Below are 27766 nucleotides of genomic sequence, written 5' to 3'. Positions count from 1 at the left end.
AACAACTCCCCAAGACAATATAAATGTTTTCTACATGAAGATCCCAGCAAATAGATGCCTAAGAAAGATTACTTTAGGATAATGATTTCTGAGGGGTGGAGAGTGAAAAATCATAACCAAAGTTCAGCATGGACAAAAACATGAAGGCATTTGAAAATAGTATTTCTCATTGATGATCAAGTAAAACCAAGTACCTTGCAAGAGATGGTATACAAATCAAATTATGATACAGTGCAATATGGGAGTCTATTTAAATTAATTAACTAGAAGTTTATTGAACAGTTAGAATCTAACATTAATGAATATATTCATTAATCCAGTTCTGTATAAAAAAGCAAATTTTCATGTCCTAGCTGACAAACTATCTTAGTACTCAATTACTTTTAAATTGTGGACATGATTGAATTCATTGAATGAGAAATACTATATGGTAAAAGATTCATAATTCCTTGTCTAATAGTCAACATATTTAACAGGATAATGTATTATGTATAAAATATAGCACCAGAAGTTGAATTCCCATGAAATGTCAACTATTTTAACTCAAATTTGACATATGTTTCAAAATGCTTAGGATATCATTCATTGATTTTTAAAAAAGATGGTACTTCCTGGTAAGCAGCAGCTCAGAGTAGAAAGAGCACTGGACCTGGAGTCAGATGCAATGCAAGTTGTTCACTCTAAATGCTCTCTAATATTCTTTCCAGATTTAATGTTCTATTTTCTTTTATTACTGAATCTTGAGTTCCATTGAGATACTTTTTAAATGGTGTTAAGTTGTTGTGTTTTACCTTTTATTCTTATTTTTAAAGGTAAACTTTGAACATTGAATTTGTTATAGAAATGGTTTGAGAGGAGATAGTTTCCTGGTTTTGGGTTTTTTTTTCCTCCATATATCTGTTGTTGTATATGTCTTCTATCACTTGTTAATAGCGGTCAGTCCTCCTCTACTCTGTTAATAAAACTTGGAAAGTGTCTGGGAAGGAGATTCTGAAGAGCAATAGCAGTCCTTTCTGCCACAAAGCCAAGAGAAATCACTATGTTAGGGATGAAATTGGTGTAGTAGGTTTACATAACTGGCTCAAATTCCCAAGATTAAATAGCTTAGGATTTCTTAAGTGAGTTCACTTAGCCAAATGTTGTTTTTGTTCTCAGCTTTCCTTCTCTCCAACTTTACATGTGTTTGTATCTCCACATCAATGTCTGACCAAGAGAAACCATAAACCTAAAATGTCCAAAACTGATCTCAACAACTTCCTCTCTAAACCTGCTTCTCTCTTATACCCAGTCTTGATCAACAACATCACCGTCTCACTGGTTTTAGCCAAGCTCAGAAACTTGGGGTCATTTTTTGTTCCTTCTCCCCATTCCCTGAATGGGTCCTGCTCCAATCTACCCTTCATGTTGTGATTACCCAAGTGCTCTTCCTAAATTGCAAATGTGATCATGGAGCTTTCCTGATAAAAATGCTTTAAAGACTATTTTACACCTACTGAATAATATTCAAAGTCTCTGAACACCTCTCTAGCTCAATCTCCTGTCACTCCCTGCCATTTCCTTCTGATCTCTTTATAGTCCAATTTACAGTGACAAAAAAACATGAGATGGTTTTTTCACGATTGTGGCTTTGCATGTGAAACTTCCTTCTACTTCTCACCTGGAGATAGTTCTTTTTCCTCATGTTCCCCATAACATTTCCACATACTCATTTTATAACTCTTGTTACACTGTCTCATAATTCATTTTCTACTTGCTTGTCTTCACTACCAGACTGCCAGTTCCCTGTTTTGGGAGAAAGTAAACATTGTAGAGGAGATTCACATGCTGGATGCTTCTAAGTGGCATTTAAGCTTGCTTTGGACCCTGAGACACTAATGATATTTTCCCCTGCCTTCTCTCTTTGTCCCAGCTCTCCCCCTGGTGGAGGTGTTAAGCAGCAATGGAATGGTTACATGGCCAAAGATAAGACAAGGGAATTGGCTCATCCACAACATGGATGAACATCTGCCTCATGTCATTTTAAAAGTAAACCTAAAACTGGCTAATGAGCCTTGGCTTCAGGGTGGCCTGACAGGATCTTTCTGTCTTGCCATGTATGTCAATTCCCAGAGCTGATTTCAATTTCCAGGGCTGTAGTTGGGAATCAACAAACCCATCCTTGGTGGTCTCAAAGAATATCTTACTACTGTCAAGTAAATAGCCCAAGAAGAATTAGTTGATGGAGATATTCCATGTTTTCTCCTCTGCCTGGAGCTCAGCCAAACATATTTTCAGGAATGTATGCCTTTGGACAATTATACCATAGAGCATGGAATCAACCACCAATTGCATCCATATGCTAAGTGTTCTCCCCAATTGCAGTGGGTCCCACCTCCCAAAAAAAAAAAGTCCCACAAAAGGTCTTCTCAATCCCAGAACAATATCCAGTTATTACTGCTTTCTATCCCAGTTGAAGATAACCTAGTTTTGAATCAGTATTTAGTTGCCTGTGAGAGTCAGTTTCTCAAGCACCCCTGGATACAGAGTTCTATAGATATAGTGGCCCTAGGTGTAATCTGGGTTGGTCTAAGTGGTGATTCCCAAGGTAAAACTTTGCCAGGCATATAAAAAAGAGAGGGAATTAGATTATCAGCCTGGTGGGGGTGGAATCTCACCTTTAAAACCAAATGAATTTTGGGAAACATGATGAATTTTTAAGCATTGTAGACATTCTCCTGAACATGGCTACTAGGAATTTATCAGATACTATGTTTACACTACAGTGAGGTTTCTAACAGCAAGAATGAGTTTTGTATTAGGTGGAGGGAAAGCAAATTAATATGCTCTATTTGTCATCAGGAGAGACTACCTTTAAAAAATCAAACAGCTCCCACAATATCACTTCATACATATATCAAAGGCAAGGAAAGATGACCTGCTATCTTAGGCATCCATCTGGCTGTGTCCTAACTGAAGAATAAGAATTCAGGTGCTACCAGGAATAGCATGAAATAAAACAGGAATAGAACTGGTGGGAGTGGCCCCCCTGGAGTTCTTAGGTTTCTATGTTCAAGGTAAAGATTACCCTACCCACAAAGCGATCATTGATGACATCATTTATGATGCCTTTGCCCTTCAGTTGGCACTGTACAGGCACCTCTTGGTTCTTCACCACGTCTGTAAAGTGCATTGCTACCAGTGGGGAGGTGTAGTTAACCTGTAAGGGAAAGAACAATTAATTTTAAGTGGGGGGAGTTAGTAGAAGGGGAATGATCAGATATTCAGTACAGGATGGGTACTGAGTAAATCTCATGATGCCAAGTCACAAATGGCTACAACTGACATGCTTTCCCTGCCTTAGGAAAGTGTGGGGAAATTACACATTTCTCTCATAAGTCACTGTCAGGTGTCTGATTGTCCTCTGGGGAAAACCAATTCTTGACTCGAATGATTTGATTTTCTGGGTATCAGACCATGAATCAGACCATAACTAATATCTATCAAGTCCCTGTGCTGGAGATGAAGCCATCTCTGCCCCAAGGCTTCAAATGGGAGAAACAAAGAAGTGTGGTTATTTGGGCATGATTAAGCACAATGGTGTCTTAATTTGTCTGCTCCTGGCTCTGTCACTAATTAGCTGTGTAACCTTAGGCAAGTCACTTCTTCTCTCTGAACCCCAATTTTCCCATCTGAAATCTGAAGTGGTTACACTACACAATATATGAGTTTTTTTTTCAGATATGGAATGTTATATATTTGTGATATGAACTTGTAGAGGGAGTTCCTGGTTATGGACCTCAGCTATTCACCAGTCTGTTACTACCTGTTGCTCCCTAATTCTAATAAATCCCAGACAGCTCTTCCTTTGTATCTGAGCCCTTTTTGACCGCAAAGAAGGAAAGGGATACAGCTTACTTACGTGAGTCAGTTTGCCGTAGTAAGGGTAGTAGCGAAGGTCAAAAGAAGCCGACTCTGGGTAGTAATTGATGGATCTGATGTCATTTTCATCACCTCTCTGTAAGCAAAAGCAGGTATACATGGGATGCTAGATTATAAAGTGGGTTGGAGTCTGGGCTAAAGGGATTTATATCCCAGGTGAAATTACTGTGTGACCCATAATCAAGTGTCCCAGAAAGATTGCAAAAGAATGGGGCAGAGGTCTCTCCTGACCTATCCACAGAGGACCATTTCCAGAGAATGGCTTCCCTTGGCTTTTCAAGTTCAAAGAATATTGAACAGAAGGCCTGGGATGAGGAGGCTGAAGGCACTCCATGTGGCTCTGTTCTGGCTTTTAGAGGACTCAGACAAAAAAGCTTCAAAGGCTCTTAGTACCTGATGCTGCTCTGGAAAGAAAGTCTACCACTCTATCCCTTCTCTAAAGAGTCACACTGGGCTTGGCAACCAGTCTTGACTTTGGAGCTGAGGAAGTTATAAATTGGAACACATTTATTAAATCTTACTCCACAACTTGTACATTGCAAGCTTGGTTCTATGATTCTTGGTTCTTGGAGTCAGATCAGAGAACACAGCAACCCAATGCATAGGCACACAGCCTTCATTTGGCTTATCTAACCTTATGTCTCTGATCACATTCTCTGTAGTGCTTAATTACAGGAGGTAGAATCAGGAGGATGGAAGTGAGAGAGAAGTAAGTAATGGAAATAATTAAACAGGGCTACTCTTATCATAACATGTCAGGTAGGGGGCTGCCCATCTGCCTATACATTAGGCTTACCCTAAATAGCAGAGGTCTGGGGGATAATATGAACAAATAGCGCATCACTACTAGTGAATTACTCACTAGGGTCATGTGATTACTTCTTCCAGCATACTATAATTATCCTTGGTATAAACTGAGGTCTTCATAATTTATTCTAGTCATTACTTCATCCTGCTCGATTTCCACAAGTGGATGTGGGTTTGACCAGTATTGATTGTTATAGAATGTATAGAGACTCTTAATATTTCTTTTTTTAAAAATATAGTTCTTAGCAAGGTTTGATGTAAGCTAAAAACAAATGAACAACTTCCATTTGGGAATTTGGTTCAATTAATAAGCTGGTTTAAGGGCTGGAGTTTATCTCAGTGGAAAGCACTTGCTTAGTGTGCTCAAGGCCCTGGGCTCCATCTTCAGCACAGAAAAAAAGAATGCTAATTTAAGTCTGCATTGGTCTTTATGATTTACTTATAAATTCTTCTAAAATCAGTAAAATTTATTTTTCATGAATGGCCTGTGGAATCAATTCCACTAGTTGGTAGTAACACCTCACATGTGTAACTATTTACACGCAAGTGCATACATTTGAACAGAATGAATGTCCTTCCTACTTTGTTCACCAGGCAAATACTGCCTGACCTTTCGAAGCTCATCTTCAGCAATACCACCTCCCACCTGGAACTGACCTTCCTCTCTTATACGTCCCCACTGTACTTTTCATTGTACCTGTGATACTTCATTGTCTGGATTTCAGTACCCAACACCCAGTGAAATACCGCATTTGGCAATCAATACATGCTTGCCAAATGTGGGATACTGGCTGGATAAATACTGTCTTTTGCTGTTTTCTCACCTGCCACCATGAAGAGTGGAGTTTTGAGTTTTACTTCTAGTACTGAGAATGGGATTACCTGGCCACTCACATTTGCAAGACAACTATCCAAGGCTGGGAGAGCAGTTGATGTCACTTTACAGGAGGGAGCTACTGCCAGTTTAAGAAGCAAATCCAAGATCTAGGGCTTTTTCTTACAAAGGAGCTAATTGGTGCAGATGAGATAGGAGTTAATGGTCCAGTTAATTAGCATATTAATGAAGTTCTGTTTATACTTCCCTTGTAGTCATTTATTATTGCAACACCCAGTGCCACTGGTCATTGCTGCAAAACGTGAAATTCAGTTTTAAAATCAGGGACTAATGACTCTAATGAAAGCTGTTTGTTTAGTTCAAAGAAACAAGTAATTAGAGCTAAAAGCAAAAGTGTAAACAGAATCCAATTAATGACTTGGCACATTATTGTTCCCTGCTGTGGCTCCTAGCTGAGGTTCAGTCTTTGGCTTTCACAGGTATAAATCATGACACACCGACTCTCTCTTACACACACATATGCACTGCACACACATGCTTTGAATGCTTTCCAGAAAAAGGAAGACCTGAAGGCACTAAGAAAGGTATAGTTATGAAAAATATGAACACTTTCCCTAACATGCACTATCCCTGTGTGAGTGCATGGAAGGGCTCAACTACTTTTTTGGATGAAATAGATGTGCTAACAATGCTTACTCAAAAGGACACTTTACCTGAACCTTGCAGGAAACTTTCACAGGATCTCCAAGCTCAGGACGAAAGCCTACAATCTAGCAAAATCAAACAAACAAAAACAAACAACAACAGAAAATAGTAGTTTTTAAAAAACAGATTTAACAGTAAAAAATGAGGCTTTTCTAAACTCCCATTGAGTCATCTTTCCTCTGGCATAAACTACATCTACTTTGCCCCTTCAGATATGTCATGAATAGTGGAAAAGGCTAAACATCTTCAGAGTGGATCAGCCCAGCTGATTCCATGTTGTATTTGTGCCTGAGGGAAAATTGCAGATAACCATAAAGATGTAAAGAACTTTCTGGTTCCAAAAGGAGTGTGCTGGGTAAGGTTCTGCCACATCTAGGGTATAACAAGAGAACGGGAAAATGCATTTTTTTTTCAATGATACAAGAACCATCCCTGCCTCACCCCCATTTCAATCCTCTGTTCCAAACATCTCAGGACTCTATTCTTTTTTAATTTTGTTTTTTTGGTGGTGCTGGGGATTGAACCCAGGGCCTTGTGCATACAAGGCAAGCACTCTACCAACTGAGCTACAAGCCCAGCCCCCCAAAGGACTCTATTCTTGACAGACGCCATCAATGGGGCAGGTTTAGGGGTGGGTTTGAGATGTGGCAATAGGAACTGTTCAGGGAGAGAAAGGAACTGATAGCTTCGACTGTTTGGTTGCATTTCTGATGCTGTTGATAAGAATGGCCAGACTTGCAGTGCTTAAGTAAAGACCAGAGCCCAAAACAAATAGTGTTCAGAGCCCTTCTACACAGCTCATTCACTTATCAACATGAGATATGAGGGGTTAATATACCCGGTTCATCTTTAGGAGGATGCAAGGCTGTCCAGTAGAATATCCAAAAGTAGGGTCCTCCAGACCAGAGCAGTTCTTTAGGAAGGAGCGCTTAAATTGGCAGGCCTTCTTGTCCTCATCCTCATCGCCATCTTGAATGAAGTACTGCCCTGGAGGACAATCTACATTCATTTCCTCTTGAAGACTGTCATTATAACCTAAAGCACATGTGGGTGGCAAAGGGTCGAGTTAAGACAAGTGCTACAAGGAAAGGCCATGCTTTTAGTCCTCTCTCCCTAATTTCTTTTCTCTACCTTGCTTATCCCCCTGTGAAAACCCAAGTCTACTGTAATTCTTCTGACCTGCCATGAGCTGCCCAAAGGTCTTCATCAGCAATATCCCTGGGCGGGTGGGGTGTGTGGCTTCCTGGCTGGTCACTTCAGCCCACTTGATTGCCTGCTCCCTTTGTTTCTCATTTGCTCAGAATTTCTGGATATCTATCTCAGGGTCGCATGTTGGCCACATGATAACTTTTCTCTATTTCTTTCCATATATTGTAAACTTGAAGGGGTAGCTTCTCTACTTCTGGGAGAAGAATGGGTATATAGTTGGTAGATTTTGGAAGACGGACTGAGTTGTGAAAAGGCATGGCACATACAAGGAGGCTAAGTTCCTAGGTTAAATTTCCTTAAGTTCAGTTTAGGAAATGTCTCCTTTCGAGGTCAATGAGAGGTACCTGATATAAGAGAGTGAGAATTATGTGTTGTGGAACAGAAAGAACATGAAAGAAGAGGAAGAGAAGGAGGAGGAGAAGGAGGAGAAGAAAATAAATCAGCTTCTCTTTTTTAACAGTGGGAAGGTAGCACTGCAAAATAAGAGCTTAGGTTGAAGATAGAAACCAGTGACAACCATAGGGTCTCCACTGAGAAGGTGAAGGGGTGAGATATTGTCTCCTGAGACTCGAGACACCTAGGTTAGTGTCCCTTTGCATTGGATGGAATGTAATAGGTGTCCAAGAAATACACATAAGGGAAGAGAGCTATGTGTTCACTCTTTCAACTACCAGATACTAGGAAAATAGGCTTTGCAAATCACTGCATTATTTCCAATTTGGTTCTAACTGATGGAACCCAGTTAATCCTGTTAGATGTAGCCCCCATGTATTCATGTTCAAAGTAGCACAGTTTTTCAAAGGAGATTGTGCAGTTATGAGCCACCAGAGGCAAAACTCAAAATGAAATGCTGGATCCATATCTAGACAGGTTGTGACTTGGGTTTGATATTACTGAGAGACAACTGGGAATTTTAAATCTATTCCAATTATGGCTATGCCTTTATTTTTCTCTGACAATGCTACATTAAATTCAAGTCTTTGTTTTTCTCTCTCTCTTTTTTTTAGGAACAGGAGCTATGCTCAAATAATAACTTTCTAAATAGAAACTGCAATCATGTGCTCATTGTTTCTCTTGAGGTAGTTCCATTAAAAATAATGTGACATGGGCATGACCCTTATTGCAAAATCCCAGTCCTCATGAGAATGAAACTGATACTCTGGGACGTCTATTTCAGAGATGTGTTCCTTTTTAGCAGGACATATTATCTACTCTTAGGAACAAAACCCCCAATACTTATCCTAACATTCCCTGCCTCCATCATCAGGTCACAATTGGCATTTTTCCATTTACTAGCTTCTCGTCAGCTAGTAAATGGGTTTCCTCAGCAGAGATTCTGGCGATATACATATTTGCAATACATATACATATTTGCAATCACAAGCATTTTGAAAGAAAAGAAGATATTGTGCTAGCTATGATGCCTAAAACATTTTTGTGGCTAAGAATGGAACTATATGGACTCAGAAAGAACCCAGCCCCCTCATTCTATAGGTAAAGAACCTGAAGCTCAGTTTTACCCAAAATAACACCTGAGCATTATTGCTACAAAGGTAAGTTTCCAACTCCTGGTCAGATGGTAACAGCGTAGAGTTGTGAAAAACATACAGATCACCTGCAGATTCTGTTAAAATGCAGATTCTGATTCAGTAACTCTGTGGTGGGACCAGGCCTTTCTAAGAATCCCAAGCAATGCCCATGCTTCAGATCCCTGGAAAACCCTTTTGAGTAGCAAGGGCATCAAAACATGTTGGTTCAATCACTGGCTCTACTTCTAGGAGATTTTGATCGAGTTACTTCCCCTTTCTGAGTCTCAATGCACTCATTTGTAAAACAAGGACAATGGACTCTATTATGCAGGGTTAAAGTTGAATGACAAAATTCATTTATTTCAAATAACACTTCATGGTACATAAAATTGTTATCCTCCTAATTCAGTGTACATTCTTCTAGGCACCCTCACCCCCCACTTTAGCCAGACCAGATCAACCAAACCCGTTTGACGCACTTTTTTTCTATGAAGATTGGGTGCAGCAACACAAACTCCACTGGGCTCCTTGGACAGTTGGGTAAATACAGAACCTGGGTTCTCTGGATTTAACTTTAACCAAGCTGCTACAACCTCAACTTTTACCATGTGTTGGGACTCCCACAAAGCCATTATTTTGTCCCTGAAATTGTGTCTGATAACATAGAGATAGGCATCTTCAAATATTTGAGATCAAAATACTGGAGTGATGCCACCCAGAGATTATTCCTCTGACTCCTTTTTGGAATGCTGCTAAAGACACTTGTTTTCTCCCTTCTAGACAGCCCATCTCCAATAAACGAATTCTCTTACCATTAGAAAGCATAGGAGGCAGGAATTCTCCCGCTCTAAAGAACATTTTCCTTTACTCCTCACTATCTCCCTCCAGATTTTTTTTTCAGTGCTTGGGATGAAACCCAGGGCCTCACACATGCTAGGCAAGCACTGTACCACTGAGCTACACCCCAGTCATTTTAATTTTTTTTTTTTTTTTTTTTGAGACAGGGTCTCACTAAATTGCTGAGGCTGACCTCAAACTTGTGGTCATCCCGCCTCAGCCTCATGAGTTGCTGGGATTACAGGCATGTGCCACCATGCCCAACTCTGAGTCACCTTTTATAAGTGATCACTACTAACCACCTGGATATGCTTAGGACTTAACTAGGTTCTGTGTAGTGTTCATGAACATAAAGCATATTTTCTGCCTCAAAGAGCTTATTGTCTAGCTGCAGAGTTGACCTGTGTGCTCTCAAGGCAACATATATCATACACTAGAGCAGTTTCAATAGTATGAAGGGTGCTGAGGGGGAATGTAAAGTAAGGAAAGACCATGATAGACTGGGGTTGGTTAGTAAGCCTGGAATTTCTGGGTTAGGTGAATTTCGAATTATGAATTCCCACTCATCATCTTTCAAGAGAGTTTTCTGTTATTCAGAGGAGTTTACTTACCCTGAAGAAAGCCATTTAGGCTAATCACATAATGCTGCCAAGTGTCAGGTTCAGAAACGTTGAAGTTGAAGTTAAGGCTATGGGCGAAGGGTCTGATCATAACTCCTGGCAATGAAAACAGGTCTTGGATATATTAACCCATTCTTGGATAATTTTTTTGTATTGATTCCCATGAAACCATTTCCCCCCAGGCAATCAAAATGAAAAGGACCATAATTTGCCAAGTACCATTTTACTTTTACTCTTAATAATTGAATCTCTAAGTCATTACCGGGAAGAACCAAAGTTAATTGAGGCTGAACATGCTGTGCAAGCGGATTTCTGTCCAGCGAGTCCTGACAACAGGGCATTTGGGCACACTCACCAGGAGGCTTCATCCGCTCAGTGAAGGTTGGCATGTAAGGAGTGATGGTCAAAAATAGTGTATACATGCAGAGGGTGATCACAGCAGCCAGGGAGGCATAGAAGAAGAAGTAAATGACTAAAACCAGGCCTGCAGAGCAATTAAAAATGACAGTGGTCAGTGCTCACCAAGCCTTGCCTCCCCACTTTGAACTCATGATCCAGAACCAACCCAAACATGAGATGGCTTTTTTTTTAATTCCCCAGATTCTGTATGTCCTTGCTTATTCAGATTTTACCAATCTGGAACTGGTGAGGATTTTGCCAGGAGTCCGACTGCAGTTTACCTTCATAGTGTCTCCGGATGGAAGGGCTTGCTGGGCACATGATGACCATAAACAAGATTACAGGGAGTGGAGTTTAAAGTACTGCAGAGGGCAAATTGCTTGAGAGTCCTCTGGGCAATAGCTGATGTCCTAAGTACAAATCATTCTTCACTATTCATTAAAGCAGATGCCCTGAAGTGTCCTAGCAGCTTGGTTCCAGTGATTATATGTATTTGCAAGTGATGAAAACAGCATTTCCTTTCACAGCATTTCAAACTTTTGATTAATTTCCATTGGACTTGCCTCTAATCAAGGCAAAGTGAGGTTTTATACTAATTATTTCAAATCTTATTCATCTTTAGCAAAGTTTAAGTGGCTTTGCTTTTCAAAATTAAAAAAAAAAAAACTAACATAGGGTGGGGAATGGAAGAGGAGGAAACAGTATTTAATCACTGACACTTGCTGTCCGTGAGCTTGGGCAAATTATAGAACCTCTCTGTACCCATTGTTCTCCACAGGTAAAATGAGGATAAGATTAGCACCTACTTTATCTCCTTATCTATATCCCTAACAATATATGAAATTCAGCCTTTCTTACATCCTAACCTGACTATATCACTTTCCAGCTCTGTACTCTTGGATGTGCTGTTCTCACTTCTCTGGGCCTCAATTTCCTTATCTGGAAAATAAGGATAATAATAGCACTTAGTTCTTAGCATTAAATAATGCATATAAACAGTATAGTACAGAGCCTGACAGATACTAAGTGTTCTATAAATGGCAGTCATCATTATGATAGGCCCAACTGAATCATGAACCATAAACTAGAACAAACCACATAACTTTGCTATACTCCAAACTGAATTCAAATGTTAAGTTTTAGATGGAACCCTAAGCTAAATAAAATTAACTGCGAAAGAAAGAAAGAGGGGTGGGGTGGGGAGAAGAACCCTGAGTAATCAAACTAGAAATGGAAATGACCCTTTATGTTTTATAAAATGAACTAAAGCAGAACTGGAACATGAGCACATTGATTCAGTTGGAGTCCCTGGAGAAGAAACAACAGTGCCAGTGTGCCTGTGATACTTGGCTGTTGCCCACAGGCTACCCTAATGGGATGTACCCTGTGCTTCCTCCTCCATTCCTCCACCCCCATCCCCATTTTGGGAATGAATCAACAGCAGGAGCCATCTCAGAAGAGCCCATCTGGTCCTGAGTCCCCTTCAGGGACTTGTTCATTGTTGCAATTCATGAAAATAGTATGATATTCTGGCAAGAGAATGAATTCTGGTGTTTGAATCCCAGCACTGCCACTTGGTTACTATATGACTTTAGATACGTTACTTACCCTCTCTAAGCCTCAGTTTCTGCATCTGTAAAATGGGGATAATAATATTACTACTTCATATGATTCTTGTCAGAATCCCATAAATAACATATAGGTCCTAAGAATACAGGTTGCCCAGCTATCAAAGGAAAAACCCAGAGTATATTAATAGGCTGGGTGAATATGTTAAACATGCTGATGTCCAGGCTGGAACAGGGTTAGTAAATGCTCAAGTGGACATCCAGCTCTCAGGAAAGAGGGCAGCGAGGCATGTGCTTTATAGTCTAAGCGTTAATATTACCGTTTGCCTTTGCCTACGAGTAGCTTAACAGAAGTAGCTGGATTTGCTGGGCTCCCCTTAGACCTGCTACCCTGGGGTCTGGCTAGGGCCTACTGTGCAGTGTCTCTACTGACTTATCTTCTCCAGGTACTTGAAACTTCCTCCCTCATCCCCACTTATTGTCTTGGGTTATCTTCCACAGGAACAATTTAGATCAACTCATCTGGTGAAGTTCCAGCAGCTGGCTGTTTAGGGGTTAAAGCATGGTTCCTCCTCCCAGAATCACACTTGCATTTCACACAGCCTGTTTTCCAGTCGTCTTTAGGCATAAGAGAAACAGCTGTGCCCCTTTGCAGCCCCAGTGAGTGTCCAGCATTTGTCTGCAGCTTCCAGAATGTTGGAATGTCTGTATAATGGTACATTTGTTCCAGTTGAGAGTTCAAGGGATGGGCAGGGGTGGAGCTGGGAACTGAGGAGGGGTGACGGGAGCTGGGTGTTGTTCAGAGCCCCACACCTGCTATTCCTAATTCCAGGAAGCAGGGCTAGCTGTTTTACCCTCACTACGCTGAATTAGCCACATTAAATACAAAAGAGAGAATTCTCAGTCACAGGGGCCTTTGGAAGGCATGGCCACCAACCTCAGCAAGGTAGACCCTTGGCATAATAAGAGGACTCTTACTTCATTCATGGCGTCCTCTATTTTTTTTCTCTTGTGGATTAACTGAGTTCTAAACCAGCAACTTCTCTGCTTCTGGGTTGTGTAGAGTGTAGCAAGTGTGAATTTTACTACAGGCAAAAATCTCCTGAGAAGAAGGTCCAGCAATAATAATTTAAGTGAGTAGGACCCGATGAAGCAGTGCTGGGGAGGTTGTGAAGTAAAAATAGTGGGATCATGTGACAAAAAAGAAAAGCTAAGGAACAAGATCCTGCTGTTGAGCAAACAGCATGGAAGCTCAGCCCTAATCTTTGGTAATGATTCTGTTCAATCTAATTCCCCTGTGTCTACCATGGGAGAATAAAGCACTCCCAAGCTGAGGCCAGGGACAGGCATCTTAGTTCTTCTTTTCTGACATTACGAGGTGAAGTGATAAGGCTTTATAAACCTTTGATCAGGCTGGGCGTAGTGGCACATGCCTGTAATCCCAGAGGCTTTGGAGGCTGAGGCAGGAGGATCGAAAGTTCAAAGCCAGCTTCAGCAACTTAGCGAGGTGCTAAGCCACTCAGCAAGACTCTGTCTCAAAATAAAATGTAAAAAAGGGCTGGGGATGTGGCTCAGTGGTTAAGTGCCCCTGAGTTCAATCCCCAGTGCCAATAAATAAATAAACCCTTGATCAGGTTAACAGAGACTTGGGTCATATCCTAGAAATAGGTCTTCTGCATAGTACTTTCAACTTTACAATTTTAACATCTTATTGGAGTAACATGCTGATCCTGTGAGAAAGACAAGGCAGGGATTGTTTGCTTCATTTGGCAGGTGGGGAGACTGAGGCTAAGAGAAGGTAAATGATGAGCCCAATGTCACATGGATAGAAAATGACAGGGCTGGGACTTTTTAAAAACCCTATGCTTTTTCAACTCATTTTCACTGTCTCTTTGCATTGCATATTAAGCCCAGTGGATTTCAGTTACACAATCAAGTTTGTTCATCTATTTGGAATTTGTTTTGCTGGATCTGTCCACAGTCCAGACATTTCCTTAGGTATCGTGCTTTTATGTGAAACGTTAAGAAAACTTTGCAAACAAGTCCATCCAGTGTATGGTAAAGAAGTCCTGGACACCACACCAAAAGCGAAGGACACCAGACTGGGGCATTGGGACAAATGGGACTTACTCCAACTCTGACCTGTTCGGGCCAGAGACATCCTTCTCTCCGGGTCCCACAGGTATTCATTCATGATCTGCAATTTCCGCCACCAGGCATTGCCTGTTGGCTGACCCTGACCCTCTTCCTCCTCCTTTTCCTCCTCCTCCTCCTCCTCCTCCTCCTCCTCCTCCTCTTTCTCTTCCTCTTCTTCCTCCTCCTCCAAATCAGGCACCATCATCACCCGAGCCTCTTCTTCTGCTTCTTCTTCTTCATCTGCTAAGTAGTTCTGATTCACTTCATCCTGATCATCCTGGAACAGAGACAAAACAAAATCTCCTTTTTGAACAAAATTTCCAATGGCACATCCCATCAGCCAAAAATAAGTGGGAACAACTCAATATTTGAAAACACTTCAAATTTCCACTTCCCCCAAAACATCCATTGTTACAAGAGGTAGATTTTCTTTCTGTTCTTTTGGAGGAAATATCCTTTCTATGACCCATATTGAGTAAGTATTCTTTCCATAGAGGTATAAGTTTTATTCTCAGCTTTAGGCATTTTGGTTCTTCCCCTAGGACATCTCTTGTCAATACTTTGTCTCGGGGCCTTGGCCTTCCGCTTAACTTTGACCTGTCAGGGAAGAGTTGAGTTCACAGTGGAGAATGGAGTAGTCTTAGACATTTATGTCTATGATGGCAAATTCTCAGTACTTGCCTGCTTTGTCCTAACACCCTGTACACTTTCAGCTGCTCAACCTCACCATCCCAAGTTGTTCCTAAAAATACCCTGGGACAGGCATCAAGAGAAGAAGCCAACTGCTATACCCCTCCTCAAACCTTGGACTGCCTTCCCAACAGAAACAAGAGATGGGGATTTATTTGCTACTTCTCTAACTACTGCTCTAGCTGGAACCCCTTCCTGCCTTAAGCTAGACAGACAAACAACCTGAGAGCTAGGGCCCCAACAGATAACTTTCCCAGTTCTACCCCTACCCCATAACCTAGGCAAAAAGCTGGGCACATAGGAAATGCTCAATATCTATTTGTTGATTGACTGATTGCAGCCATTAATTAAGATATGAAATTGTAATCTTCTCTAAGTGGTTCTAAGAAACTTTAAAAAATACAAAGAAAGGAAAAAGAAAAAAACAGACTTCACCAAGTGGTGTTTCAAATGCCTTCCAGCCACAGGCTGGAAGCTTGTATCTTTGCTCTTTGGGAGTTTGCCAAGGCTCACTGCAGCAGCAGAAAATGAGGCCACCCTCCCTTTCTCTCTGCTGTCCAAGTCTGAAGACTGGCAGGGACTGTGCACCTGTTGGGGTTGGATATGTCAAATGCTAGAGGCCAGGGGCTCCTTGCTGCCCCCTCCCTGCCTGATTCCTCAAAGGCCACTTAGAGGGCACTCAGCTAAAAATGCTGCCTTTGGTGAGGGAGTTCAGCAAATTGGATCATTCAAAATCAGCATAAGTGATAAAGAATGACAAGGCTCTACTCTCACCATTCAGTCTGCCCAGCACTATCTAGCTCTTGATTATAAGCACTCTTGAATTGCTCTGTAATTTGTTCAAATGTATAGCTCTATATCATACAGCATATCAAAACTGACAGGGACATCCAAGATTTGCTTGTCCATTTGAGGCCAAGAAAGGGGACAGGATCTGCCATTCCGCAAATTCATAACAGAGTAGACAGTCTCAGAACCTGTGTCTCAATACTCTGGACAATGATGTTTCTTTTCCATCACATTAAGCATAAGTGCCTAGAGGTTGCTTAGCAGATTTATGAAGAATGATAATGTCCTGGGTTCTGTGTTCCCAAGAGATTGTAGGCACTTATGACCAAGGATTTCTGATTGTAATATGAATTCACAGTATAAGGCTTAGGAAAATAAACTTCATCTGTCACTCAATGTTGAATGGATTAATAAATGGTCTTAAATCTCTTTCGCTTGTATGTGAACCTATTATACATTTGACCTCCCGAACTACATTTTGAGCAGCTAGGGGGAGGGTTTATATTTTCTAACTTCTTGCTGTCCATTCACAGTGTGAAGCCCACAGCTATGTACCCAGTGAGTATTGATTAAATATCAATGATACCTGCCTGACTTAAGAGTCCTGATGTAGGACTCTGGGGAAATACGCTCACAAAGCTTGTCACCTTAACCTCAGCAATCATGTGCACTAGAATGGGTAGTCATCATAGCCCCTAGAGAGTTTACTACACCTGAGAATCTTTGAGAATTTGAAATGTAATGTTTCATCATGGATGAATTTATATTCCCTTTATATTTTCAGAACAACCTGTTTTTCTTGTTGCTTACATCTGCCTTCCACCTCTAGTCTATAGAGGAGACAGCTGGCCATAGCCTCAACCTGATCTTATTTGTAGGTATGAGCTCTCATGATAATCCTATTAAAATGGCTTGTCATTAAAGTCTTACCCTCCTGGGAAGAATTAATCTTCTCAGAGCTTACACCACAGATCTTATACCACCTGAGCCTTACTTTAGGAACCTCAAATATCTTTTTGATATTGTACACATTGTATAAGAGGAGCCTTCCCCAAAAGTTCGTCATTAATTAAATCCTGTGTAAAAATGTACTTTCATGCAACTATTTAACAAAATTTGGTAAAGAATTATTTGGTTATGAGAATGTTTACCCACAACGTTCTGTTTTTTTTTTTTTTTTTTTTCAGTTTCCTAAAATGGCGCTATCCCCATGTGATAGAGTATGTGAGTGTGCTGGGGTTTGGTAGTGGGTGTGTGCTGAAGCCATCATGTTTCCCTAAAAGGGAAGTCTGAAGGACAGGGGGTGGCTCCATTTTGAGCAATCTAAATATATGAACATATAAACAAATATATAAACATGACCAAGGATATGACCCAAAGGATAAATTTGTGCCCTGCATTGAGTAACACCCTGTAAACACTTGAGTGGTTCATTAATTTAAAAAGAGAAATTAAGCATACAATTACATCAAATAATTTTTAAATCTGATCAAGTGTTATAAAGAGTAAGATCCTCTGATGTACTTAAAACCCAAGTAATTGAAATTATCCACAATTTTAGCAGCATTACATAAAAAAAAGAAGCCAAATAAAGAATGGTTAGATATGTCCTATAGACCATGACTGCTCTGAGAGCTGGAAGGGACTTTGGGGATATCAAAAGAAAGATTCTATAAATTGTGGTTAGAAAGCAAATGGGGACCCTCAGTAGTTGATGTGGGGTTAGAAGAAGTCATGTCTTCTTCTTCTGGCTGTTGACAGTCTTCACTTAATTCCCTTGTTATATAAATGGTCATATCCAAATAAAGATGGATTATGTTTTGTTTCCTCCTGCAGCTCAGATCATAATCGTCTCTGAGGAAGACTTAACAATACCACCCCCCACCCCCGCCAAATGGGGCGTAAATTAATGATTTAGACCAAAGTAAATGCAAAGAAACTTTTGGATAAAATAATGCACCCTGGAGATAAATGGTGAAACCAAAGATGTGTGTGTGTGTGTGTGTGTGTGTGTGTGTGTGTGTGTGTGAAGCAGGGTGCAGTGGCAGACAAGGTGGTAAATGGGTAGTGGTGGATCAGGGGCTAGGGAGTGGAAAGAGTATGAGGTTAGAAATGAAGACACTCATTCTCACTTTGGTTCCTCCACTAACTTGCCAGTCACTCTGCCATGCTGAGCCCCAGCAGCCTCCTTTACATAATGATGGTGTTCTGGAGAAATGGTATCTAGGATTCCTCTCAGCTCCTATCAAGGATTCTATGATTTTAGTTATAGTTTGGAATCTCTGCTTTAGAAAAAGAGCAGCTGGGTTCTAAGAAGCTACCACCCAAAGGGACTGAGACAGCTGGGTAGGCAGTGCCTTTCATTTCCTCTTCTTCTCTGCTCTCTTGGCTAAATTTTTTTTGCACTATCAGAATGAAATCTCCACTCTCAGACTCCAAAAGGTCTGTTCAAAATCTAGGCTCCTAAGAAAAAAACTTTAGAAAGCCCTGTTATTCTCTGGCATCTTCCCCTTCCCTTATCTTTGTTCTACAGGAAGAGGGGCTTCCTTCTTCCATTCAGCAATTTAGGGTGCCCTGGAGGGCTGAGACTCACTGCTCCTTCTAGAAACCCTGCCTTTCCTTAAACTTCACTGTTTCTGCACATTCCAAGGAGAGGCAGCCTTAATCCAAGACCTATACAGCCCCCAACCCACCCTGTTAAAAAGTAGCAGCAAAATATTCTGCTCCCTGGGACTCACAAGTCTGAAGCGATAACCGTAAGGAAAGGCCGGAGCCCTTCTGGACCGGAGTTGCCTTCTCATAGCTGTTCTGTGGGCAAAGACGCCGCGGAGGCAGCAAGTGGGTCAGAGATCTGGAGCTTCTGCTGGTACAGGAGACGCTGCTTGCTGGGGACACTTGGAGCCTGGTAAAAGTGAACCCTCCTGGCATGAGCCCTTCCCCAAAATAATCTAACATGCCCCTCTCTCATTGGTTGGCCCCTTCCCCGAATCAAAGGAAAGCCCTTATGGAAAAGCAAGCTCATCATTACAGGGAGGGGGAGATATTCTGGGTCACGAGGATGAGCAACTTACCCCCCCCTTCGTGTGTCTTTCCACCCTTGCTCTTCTCCAGCTCCTGAGATATAATGGGCCCAATGGAAATCTTAAGTCATATTCTTCTCAATTGAGAGTTGGCTATCAGTGTGTGCAGCGGGTGGGGCATTGGGTGGGAGTTGGGGGGTGAGGGGAGATGGCCAAGAATAACTTGCTTTTTTCATAAGGCTGATCTCATGCAAAAGGATCTAGGGTGTCAGGAAAGATTCCCTTTGCTCTCTCCCTCCCCCTCCCCATACACACTCTAAACCACCTACAATATTCCTTATTTGTGTCAATTCAGGAGCTCCCTAAAATGTGGATTATGCCTTCTGCTTTTAGAAGCAAGGCTCCTGCTTTACCTCTTCCTAACCCAAAGAGGGTCTTAGACATAAAAAAGCCTTTTTCTAGACCACATGTCGGAGTGGCCCCATCAGTCACTGCCCCTCATACACACACCCCTTGGAATCCTGGCCAAATTTCTGTAGTGGTTGAGATCTATATTTATCCCTTAGCATCAGGGCAGGGAACAAGCCAGAACTTTGCAGTGTCAGTTTCCCAGACATATGTAACTACTGAAGCCAAGGTGGGATCCAACAAAAGAAAAATTAGTAGAAACAGCCAAGAACATTGTATAGCATTTTTGGTCTGTTTGGTCCATTCTGCTGGAGCCTGGGTGGCTAAAAGGCCTGGATGGAGTCTGTGATCCTTCATTCAAAATCACCCCCCATTATACTCAGGTGGCTGAGGATGTCACAGAAACTGAGATTCTGGACATATTCATAACCAAGAAAAATAGCACAATCACTTAAATTTAATAACTCTAAGTCTAGGCTATTCTGATGAAAATGGCTTCAATTGTGGTTATTTTTTTTTAAAAAAAGAGCTTCATTTACTATAACATTAGTAATCAGGACTATTCCTTAACCAAGTCTCCTCAAACTCTTCTTTCAAGAGAAAGAAACCACATACAAAAGGAGAAATTCATTCCTCTCTTTGGATTTTAATAAAAGCAAAATATATTTTACAGGATATGAGCGCTATATGGTATGAGCTCTATCTTTTACACCTTTTCTACTCCAGTATTTTTGTGATTCCTGATGGCAAATATGAAAATTCTTTTTAAATATATTTTTATTAGTTATTGATAGACCTTTATTTATTTATTTGCTTATATGTGGTGCTGAGAATCGAACTCATTGCCTCACACATGCTAGGCAAGTGCTGTACCGCTGAACCACAACCCCAGCCCCAAATATGAGAATTCTGAGGTCCTTGGAAGCCTCAAAATCAAACAAAGAACAAGTTAACTGGTCTTGTCTTACTAAGGCAGAAAAGAAAGCATGATCATGATAGTAACATTTTAAAAACCAAGAGTAGAGGGACTAATGGGGACTTGGAGTGACATGACTTCAGGTAACAAAATATCCCATTCTCCAGAATCTTTCATTCCCTAGCATTCTGGGCAATTGGTGGTTTGATAGATACTTAATATATTTGCAATGTATTTCTACTATAGTCCAGACGGCCTTCTGGAATGTCAGCTGTTGGGTGGGGTAAAATAACCAAATCCCATAGAGTGCCAAAACCAAAAATCTGTATGAGTTCATGCTCAAAAGGCTCTAATTAAAGGAGAACCAATTTCTGCCAATTTTGAAAAAAGGCAATATGCTTAGCAGTGCAGCGGAATGGAGCCAGAAATGGCCAATGGGGCAGCAAATGGAGCAGTGGCTACAAAAGCAAGAGAGGAAGGAGAAAAATGAAGCCTTGAATATGACAGCAGATTTAAAGACAAATTATCCAAGCCTCTAAAAGTACATGCCCATTCCTTGGGCACAAGTATTAGCTGCTTTTATAAGCACTTCGTCCTGGTTGCCTGCTCCAGCAAAACTATATGGTTGGTGAGAGTGGCAAATGGGAACAGAAACAATCTTATGAACTGTTCCAGTTCTGTTCCCAGTGGAAGGAAGAGATGGTAATACCCTTCAGAGAATCTGACTTTACCACGAGATGGGCTAGTTCATGGCATCTGTTCTTGTGGGCTATTTCTACCAACGTGTGTGTGAACAGGAGCAGTGTGTCCCAGAATCATCAAAGAGCAGTTATGAATTTTCCTTACCCCAGGGATTGGCTATATCCTTGGGAAGACTCTGGGCATGTGCAGTGGAGCTTCAGAGTTGTTTGCCATTGGATTTACCCAGGTATTGTTGAGTGTTTTCTAAAACTCCAGTCTCTTCTGGCATTAGTGACCTGTGGATTCTGAAGCCACTGGGTAACGAAGCTCTGGGTCAGGTTAGGGCCTGTGGCTACCCATAAATGCTGCCCAGCAAAGGGTATCCTTTTCAAAGTGCATTGAGGAGGAAGAACTCACTTGGGATTACAAAGATCAGGGAAGGCTTCCTGGAATAGGCAGGATTTAGGCTGGCCCTTGCAGGGCAGTCCTTCAAGCTGGAACTGTTACTGCCTGACTTTGATGATGCCAGTCTGGTCCCCAGTGCCCAAAGCTCCCCCTCCCGAACAGCTAGCCTCTGAATAGTGGCCAGCAGGCATAGCCAGCAGGATCACTGACTAAGGCCAGAGGGTTTCCTTGACCTGAATGGTCGTAGATAATGGCCCCAGATCCCTATTTCACTAGGTTCCAGGAAGAACCCTTAGCACATCACATTCCTGAGCAGTTTCCATCTGTCGAGTACAGTTGTAAAGTGAGAGATGCTTTCATTTCGAGGGATTGAAGGCCATGGGTTTGTGACTGAATAAGCTTAGACCCCTAGGGAAAAAATGAGGACTTGGGAAATTGTGAGGTCCTTGTGGAAATTCAAGCCTATTTCCAGTAGCTAAAAGGCACTAATGAGTATAATGCAGGCAAGAGACTTTGGTTCAAACAAACAACTAATTGGAATTAAGAGAAGAAGTGTGCAGAGGCCCGTAATGAATGGATATGCTAATTGGTCTTCTTTGCTAGCCCCTTGGGCTTTGGCTGTGACATAGACTAGCCTATTAGATGCCTGCTCTGTAATAGCTGCTGAACGCTGGGGCCCTTTATTGCCATGGTAACATTGATGTCTAGAGTCTAGCTGAGCCCTGGATCTCTTAATTTACTACTCAGGCGGCTACAATTCTTTGGGTTTTATTATTCTTCGTGCCCCGGGTGCCAGAGTGGCAGTGAATCATGCTTATTCATCCTCTGCACCACCCACAGTGTCTTTGAATAAGTCAGGGTGTCTCTTACTGTGTGTGATGAGCAGATTATTAAGTTAGAGCCTATTTCTGCCTTAGCTAGACCGGTGCCTCTCAGAAACCCAATGCACCCCTCCAACCGCTTATTTACCTGCTGCCTTAAGTGGCTTTTGGCAAGCAGAATGATGGCACTGCAGTGGACCGACAGGGGCCCAGAAACCCAGAAGCCTTTGCTTGCTTGGTAGGCAGAGAAAAGCAGTGCAATATGGGGTGGTGGTGGTATCAACTGGGAGAATTAACCTTAGAAACACTATCAAAATGGAACAGTCAGGGGGAAGAAGCATTGTAGCAGAAAGTCCTGACTGAGAACTGTGATGCTAGTTTTAGTTTCTCCAGGACAAGAAGGTTGAGCCTGTTTGGAAAAGGACATTCCTTGTTCTGAGTGATGCCAAAGGAAGGAAGCAGCCCCCAAAGGCCAAAACATATAGGAGAGATGGGTTTCATTTTATTTAATAAGACCCTTGTTTTAAAAGGCTGCCCAGAGAGACCAGCTACCTCTGAAAGTTAGTAATTAGCTTGTCACTGGAGCTGCTCAAACTTTGGTATTGCAGTACAGAGATGCTCTAAGCATCCACTGTCAGGGGACAAGGAGGAGGATGGAGGGCTTTGCCAGATGACCTCTTAGTACTCTTCCAACCTTGAAATTTTTGTGTCTATATATAATGCTGTTTACTTTATCAAGACATATGCTAAACTTGGGTGATACTTTATATGTACATGTGCTTGGCTCAATAGCACATATGCTAAAATTGGGATGACACTCTCTGTGTGTGTGTGTGTGTGTGTCCGTCTGTTTGTCTGTCTGCCTGTCTCCTACATAAATGAAACTGCAACAGGTGTAGATATGTTTTCCTAATACCTCAGTCACTAAGAAATGGGCAAACTAAAGACACATTGTTCAATAAAACTCCAAATTACAAAAGGCTCTTTTGAGCAGAAGAGAGTCTTGGGGTTGTTGGTTTTTGTGGTTGGTTGGTTTGTTTTTTCATTTTACTGCAGCATTTGCAGCACTGCACTGGGCATTCTCATGGGAGAATCAGCAGACTACAGAGATAACTGTGGGTACACAAAATTTGAGCACATTTAAAAAGCTTTTTTTTTCCTGTTTGTTGGGGATGGAGGGTGTAGGATGAGGGTGGGAGGTCTTCTTGTGCCAGCTAGATTCTAAGAAGTAGAGTTTTTCTCTGTGACAGCCTGGACAGAGAGCTGTAAATGTAAGGATAGTCAATCAAGTGTGCTAGGCACAGAAGGGGCTGTTAGGCAACACTGGTCTTTTTCCACCTAATTCTGCAAGCCTGTTTATTATCAAGCAGCTGCATTTTCCTGCACCGAGGACAGCGATATTAATCCAACCTGAACTCACTCTGGATTCAGCAAGCACTAGTCAGAAATCACAGTGGCTCTCAGCTGCCTCTTAAATCAAAGTCAAATTCATAAGCAAGACCTAAAGGTCTCTCCATCAGCAGCCCTGTTCAGTTATTCACTTGCTGTAAGACCACAGGAATGCCAATTAATTTCTCTGTTGCACCCTCTCCCCCACCCCCTTGAAAGGCCAGTGTCTGATTCCTCACTCTCCAGAATGCTGTGGGCCTAGAAATCTTTGGAAGAATTCTCAAGTCAGGTGGAATTATTGCTTATTAAGGATAATGGTATAGGGCTGGGGTTGTGGCTCAGTGGTAGAGCACTCGCCTGGCACGTGTGAGGCCCTGGGTTCGATCCTCAGCACCACATAAAAATAAATAAGTAAAATAAAGGTATTGTGTCCAACTACAACTAAAAATAAATAAATAAAAATAAATTTAAAAAAAGAATAATGGTATAATGTTTTAAAGCATGTGCTCCATAATTAGAACTGGGTTTGAATCCAGTTTCCTATTAATAGCTCTGTGACCCTCACCTCTATAAGCCTCAGTTTTCCTATGTGTAAAATCATTAGACTGGTATAAGGATCAAATGATTTAATTTATATAAATTACCTGACCTACTTCACTCAATAAAGGTGATGATGATAATGATGATAATGATTATTAGCACTTTATATGTGTTACATGGATGTTGTTAGTAAGGTAGCTCCCAGAACACATGACTTCTCAGGGCTCTTCTTTGTCAAGAAAGCACTTAAATCAATGGATTCTAAAAACCATTTAGGGGAAAGCAGGATATTCATGCAGTCTCAAAGTATTACCCCAAAGATTATTATTTTCAAAGAAAAAAATTCACTTTTACAATAAAGAATCCAGCAGATATCCACCTTAGCTAAGTGATCAAATACAGCATCACTAATACCAAGGCAATGGATAATGATATATGGGCTACCTACTGTGATGCAGTGGGGCATCAACAACATTAATTCTGTATAGTCTTGCCAAAAATGTTTAATCTGAATGTAATCATGAGGAAACCACCAGAAAAATCCAGATTGCATTCAAGAAAACTGATCTAGATTCTTCAAATAAATCAGTATCATTGATTGAAAGGAAAAAACCTATTGCTCCAGAATCTAGATTAAAGGACTAAAGTAAAGATAATCAAATGAAATCCATGATTTTTGATTGAATAATGTCAATACAGATAAGCTAAGATGTTTTGGAGGCAATGTGAGAAATTTTAATATGAGCTCAATGTTAGATAATGTTATTCTATCATATTAGCATATTAAATCTTTTACATGTAATAATGGTATGATTATGCAAGAAAATGAAACAATGATTTTGTTCTTAGGAGATACATGTTGAAGTATTTAGTTGTGGCGTAGCATGACTGCAATTTAATTTCAAATATATATATATATATATATATATATATTTGTGAGAAAGAGAATGTATGCAAATGTCAAATGTTAACAATTTCTAGGTGAAGGTTATTCTGGTATTCATTATAGCTTACTTTCAGTTTTTTTTTAAAGAGAGAGAGAGAGAATTTTTTAATATATATATATATATATATATATATATATATATATATATATATATATTTAGTTTTCAGTGGACACAACATCTTTATTTTATTTTTATGTGGTGCTGAAGATCGAACCCAGCACCCTGCGCATGCCAGGCAAGTGCACTACCGCTTGAGCCACATCCCCAGCCCACTTTCAGTTTTTAACATTTAAAATTTTTTTTTAGTTGTAGATGGACATAAGATCTTTGTTTTATTTATTTTTATGTGATGCTCACATGTGCTAGGCAAGCACTCCACCACTGAGTCACAATCCTAGCCCCTAGTTTTTAACATTTTTTTAAATTTAAAAATTTGGAGACCAAATATAAATCCTTATCTTGGGATAAAGATCTATCCCAGATGTGCCTTCATATATATATATATATATATATATATATATATATATATATATACCCAATTCTTATATCCCCAATACCTTCCATCTCTTTCAACCAGAGAGTGTTAGAGTTAAGGAAACATAAAATCAGGAAAAGCTTCATGAAGGCAGTTATATCTAAACTTGGCCTCTACGGAAGGGACAAGATTTCACCAAGCAGAGATGGAAGGGAAAGAACTTTCCAGAAAGAGGCAATAATTAAAACTTGAAGAGTATAAAGTAGAAATTTTCAATGTTAGTAGGCACAGAGTTATATGAGGAACTTGTTAACTATGCAGATTTCCTTATTCCGATTTCAAAATTCTAATTATGCAGGTCTGAAGTGTGGGCCCACCAATTTGAAGGTTTAATAAAACTAAGATGAATCCAATGCAGGGGTTGAAGGACCATGATTTGGGAAGCACTGGCATAGACATACTACATCCTCAGAGAACTGACTCTGTCTGTCTTCTGTTCAGTTGAATTGCTCATAGGTGAGTTATTACCAAGACTGACCTTCAGAAGGAAGTTCTCTGTATTAGACCTGTCAGTCATGGTGTCTGCTATGTCTAATACTCTGTTCCCAGTCCCCTGCTCAGAAAGGCAAATCCAGCTAGTTATGGCATGAAGGTGACTGTTACTACAACAGGAATAGTCTGATTGATAGTAACAAGTTAAGAGATTTGGACAAGCACCCTGTAGAATTGTTTCTACAGACTATGGAGAAACTTTTCCAGTCAGTGGCAAGAAAAGAATACAAAAAACTTACAGAGGGGAAAAAAATCTTACAGCAGGAAACAGGGACATTATGTGAAGAGCACAAGATGCTGCTGCTAGAGCTTCTTTGGAATCTAGGGATTTCCCAGGCCATGTGTATCCTCCATATAATCTTACTTTTCTTGAAGTATCCTAAGTGGACCTCTGTTATCTATGATAAAAGGATTCAATTAATGTACCCTCCATGAGGTTCCCAGTTCTTAGAGAATTCCTAATGCTCACATGACAAAAAAGTGATCTTTAGGGGCTGGGGTTGTGGTTCAGTGGTAGAGTGCTTGCCTTGTACACATGAGGCACTGGGTTTGATCCTCGACACCACATGTAAATAAATAAATGAAATAAAGATATTATGTCCATCTGCAACTAAAAAAAATTTTTTAAAGTGATCTCTAGGGAATGCGGCTGTTCACCCGAAGAGCTGGCAGGCCAAAGTTAAGCTAATTATTTCATTTCTCTTAATATCTTTAAGCAGACCACAAGTTGAGAAAAGGAACGCTGAGCCCACTTTCTCAAGACCCTTCTTAGCTTAAAGATGCCTGTGTCCCAAGTGCCACCCTTTCTTACCTCCAGTCCTCTTTGTTTGGTTTAAGTTAATGGAAACCTCAACTCATGTAGTCCTTTTCTGAAATGTTTTCTTTCCCCCACTCTGACTCCAACCCAAGTAGAGCTCAGTTTAGTAAATCTAAGCCCAGAAATGAAGTTAAACAATGATTCTTTGTTTAGATAAGAGCAACAACTGCTGGAGGGGTTTGAGGAAGAGATGGTAGAAAGTTTTGGTGAGGTCCACAGTCCCATGTTTTTGCAGTATACCAATATTTAAGCCACCTAAATAATCCTTCTATCCTGCTTTTGTGGAAGGAAACATGGCTTGGAATTGACTTTACCCTGTTCTTTGCCTCCTAAGTTTTATCTTCTGGGAAAGATGACCAGAATCTGTCAGAATAAATGAATCTTCATTCTAATGTTCTATGCTTCTACCTCCTTGAAACTATTCTCTAAACTTACTAAATATCCATAGTAGGGAAAGGAATTATAATCAAATTCACAATGTGATATTGGACGAGTTACTTAGTCTTCTTGGACCTCAGTGTCCTCAAAGCATTATTGTGAGGATGGCATGTGATCATTTTGGTAAAAGTGCTATACAAATAATCAGGCCTTCTAGTAGAGCCATCCTCTGGAGACATGATAAGTGAGAATGTCTTCATTTCTCCATAGCTTCCTGTTTCTCCTCTCTCCAACCCCATGCTGGCAGTTTCTTTAGCTTTAGTAAACAAAGAGAAAGATTGTCCAATAACCCAACATTGTTGGGGATAAAAGGAG

At 40.8% G+C, this 27766-nt stretch overlaps 1 protein-coding gene and 1 non-coding gene across 3 annotated transcripts; both read right to left on the bottom strand.

Annotated features, from left to right (window-relative positions):
- On the bottom strand, positions 1-18921 carry Atp1b4 (ATPase Na+/K+ transporting family member beta 4). 2 transcript variants are annotated; one of them, XM_046420934.2, is made up of 8 exons: positions 18781-18921; positions 14558-14840; positions 10816-10944; positions 10452-10556; positions 7104-7300; positions 6274-6330; positions 3899-3994; positions 1-3196 (listed from the first exon to the last, which is right to left on the bottom strand). In XM_046420934.2, the coding sequence occupies exons 1-8, from the start codon at positions 18841-18843 to the stop codon at positions 3035-3037; spliced, it is 1092 nt and encodes a 363-aa protein (XP_046276890.1). In that variant the 5' UTR covers positions 18844-18921; the 3' UTR covers positions 1-3034. The 2 variants fall into 2 exon arrangements, with proteins under 2 accessions (XP_046276890.1, XP_046276891.1); XM_046420935.2 differs by having other exon boundaries at positions 14570-14840.
- Positions 6769-6845, bottom strand: Trnat-ugu (transfer RNA threonine (anticodon UGU)). The gene has a single exon. It is a non-coding gene; the product is annotated as a tRNA-Thr (tRNA).
- Positions 18922-27766: the final 8845 nt, after the last annotated feature.

This window comes from Marmota monax, unplaced genomic scaffold (genome assembly GCF_021218885.2).
Source record: "Marmota monax isolate L192 unplaced genomic scaffold, Marmota_monax_Labrador192_F-V1.1 WCK01_AAM20220418_F8-fsc00155, whole genome shotgun sequence".
Taxonomy (NCBI): Eukaryota; Metazoa; Chordata; class Mammalia; order Rodentia; family Sciuridae; genus Marmota; species Marmota monax.
The sequence above is the reverse complement of the archived record's forward strand: the minus strand, read 5'-3'. Positions and strand labels throughout refer to the sequence as shown.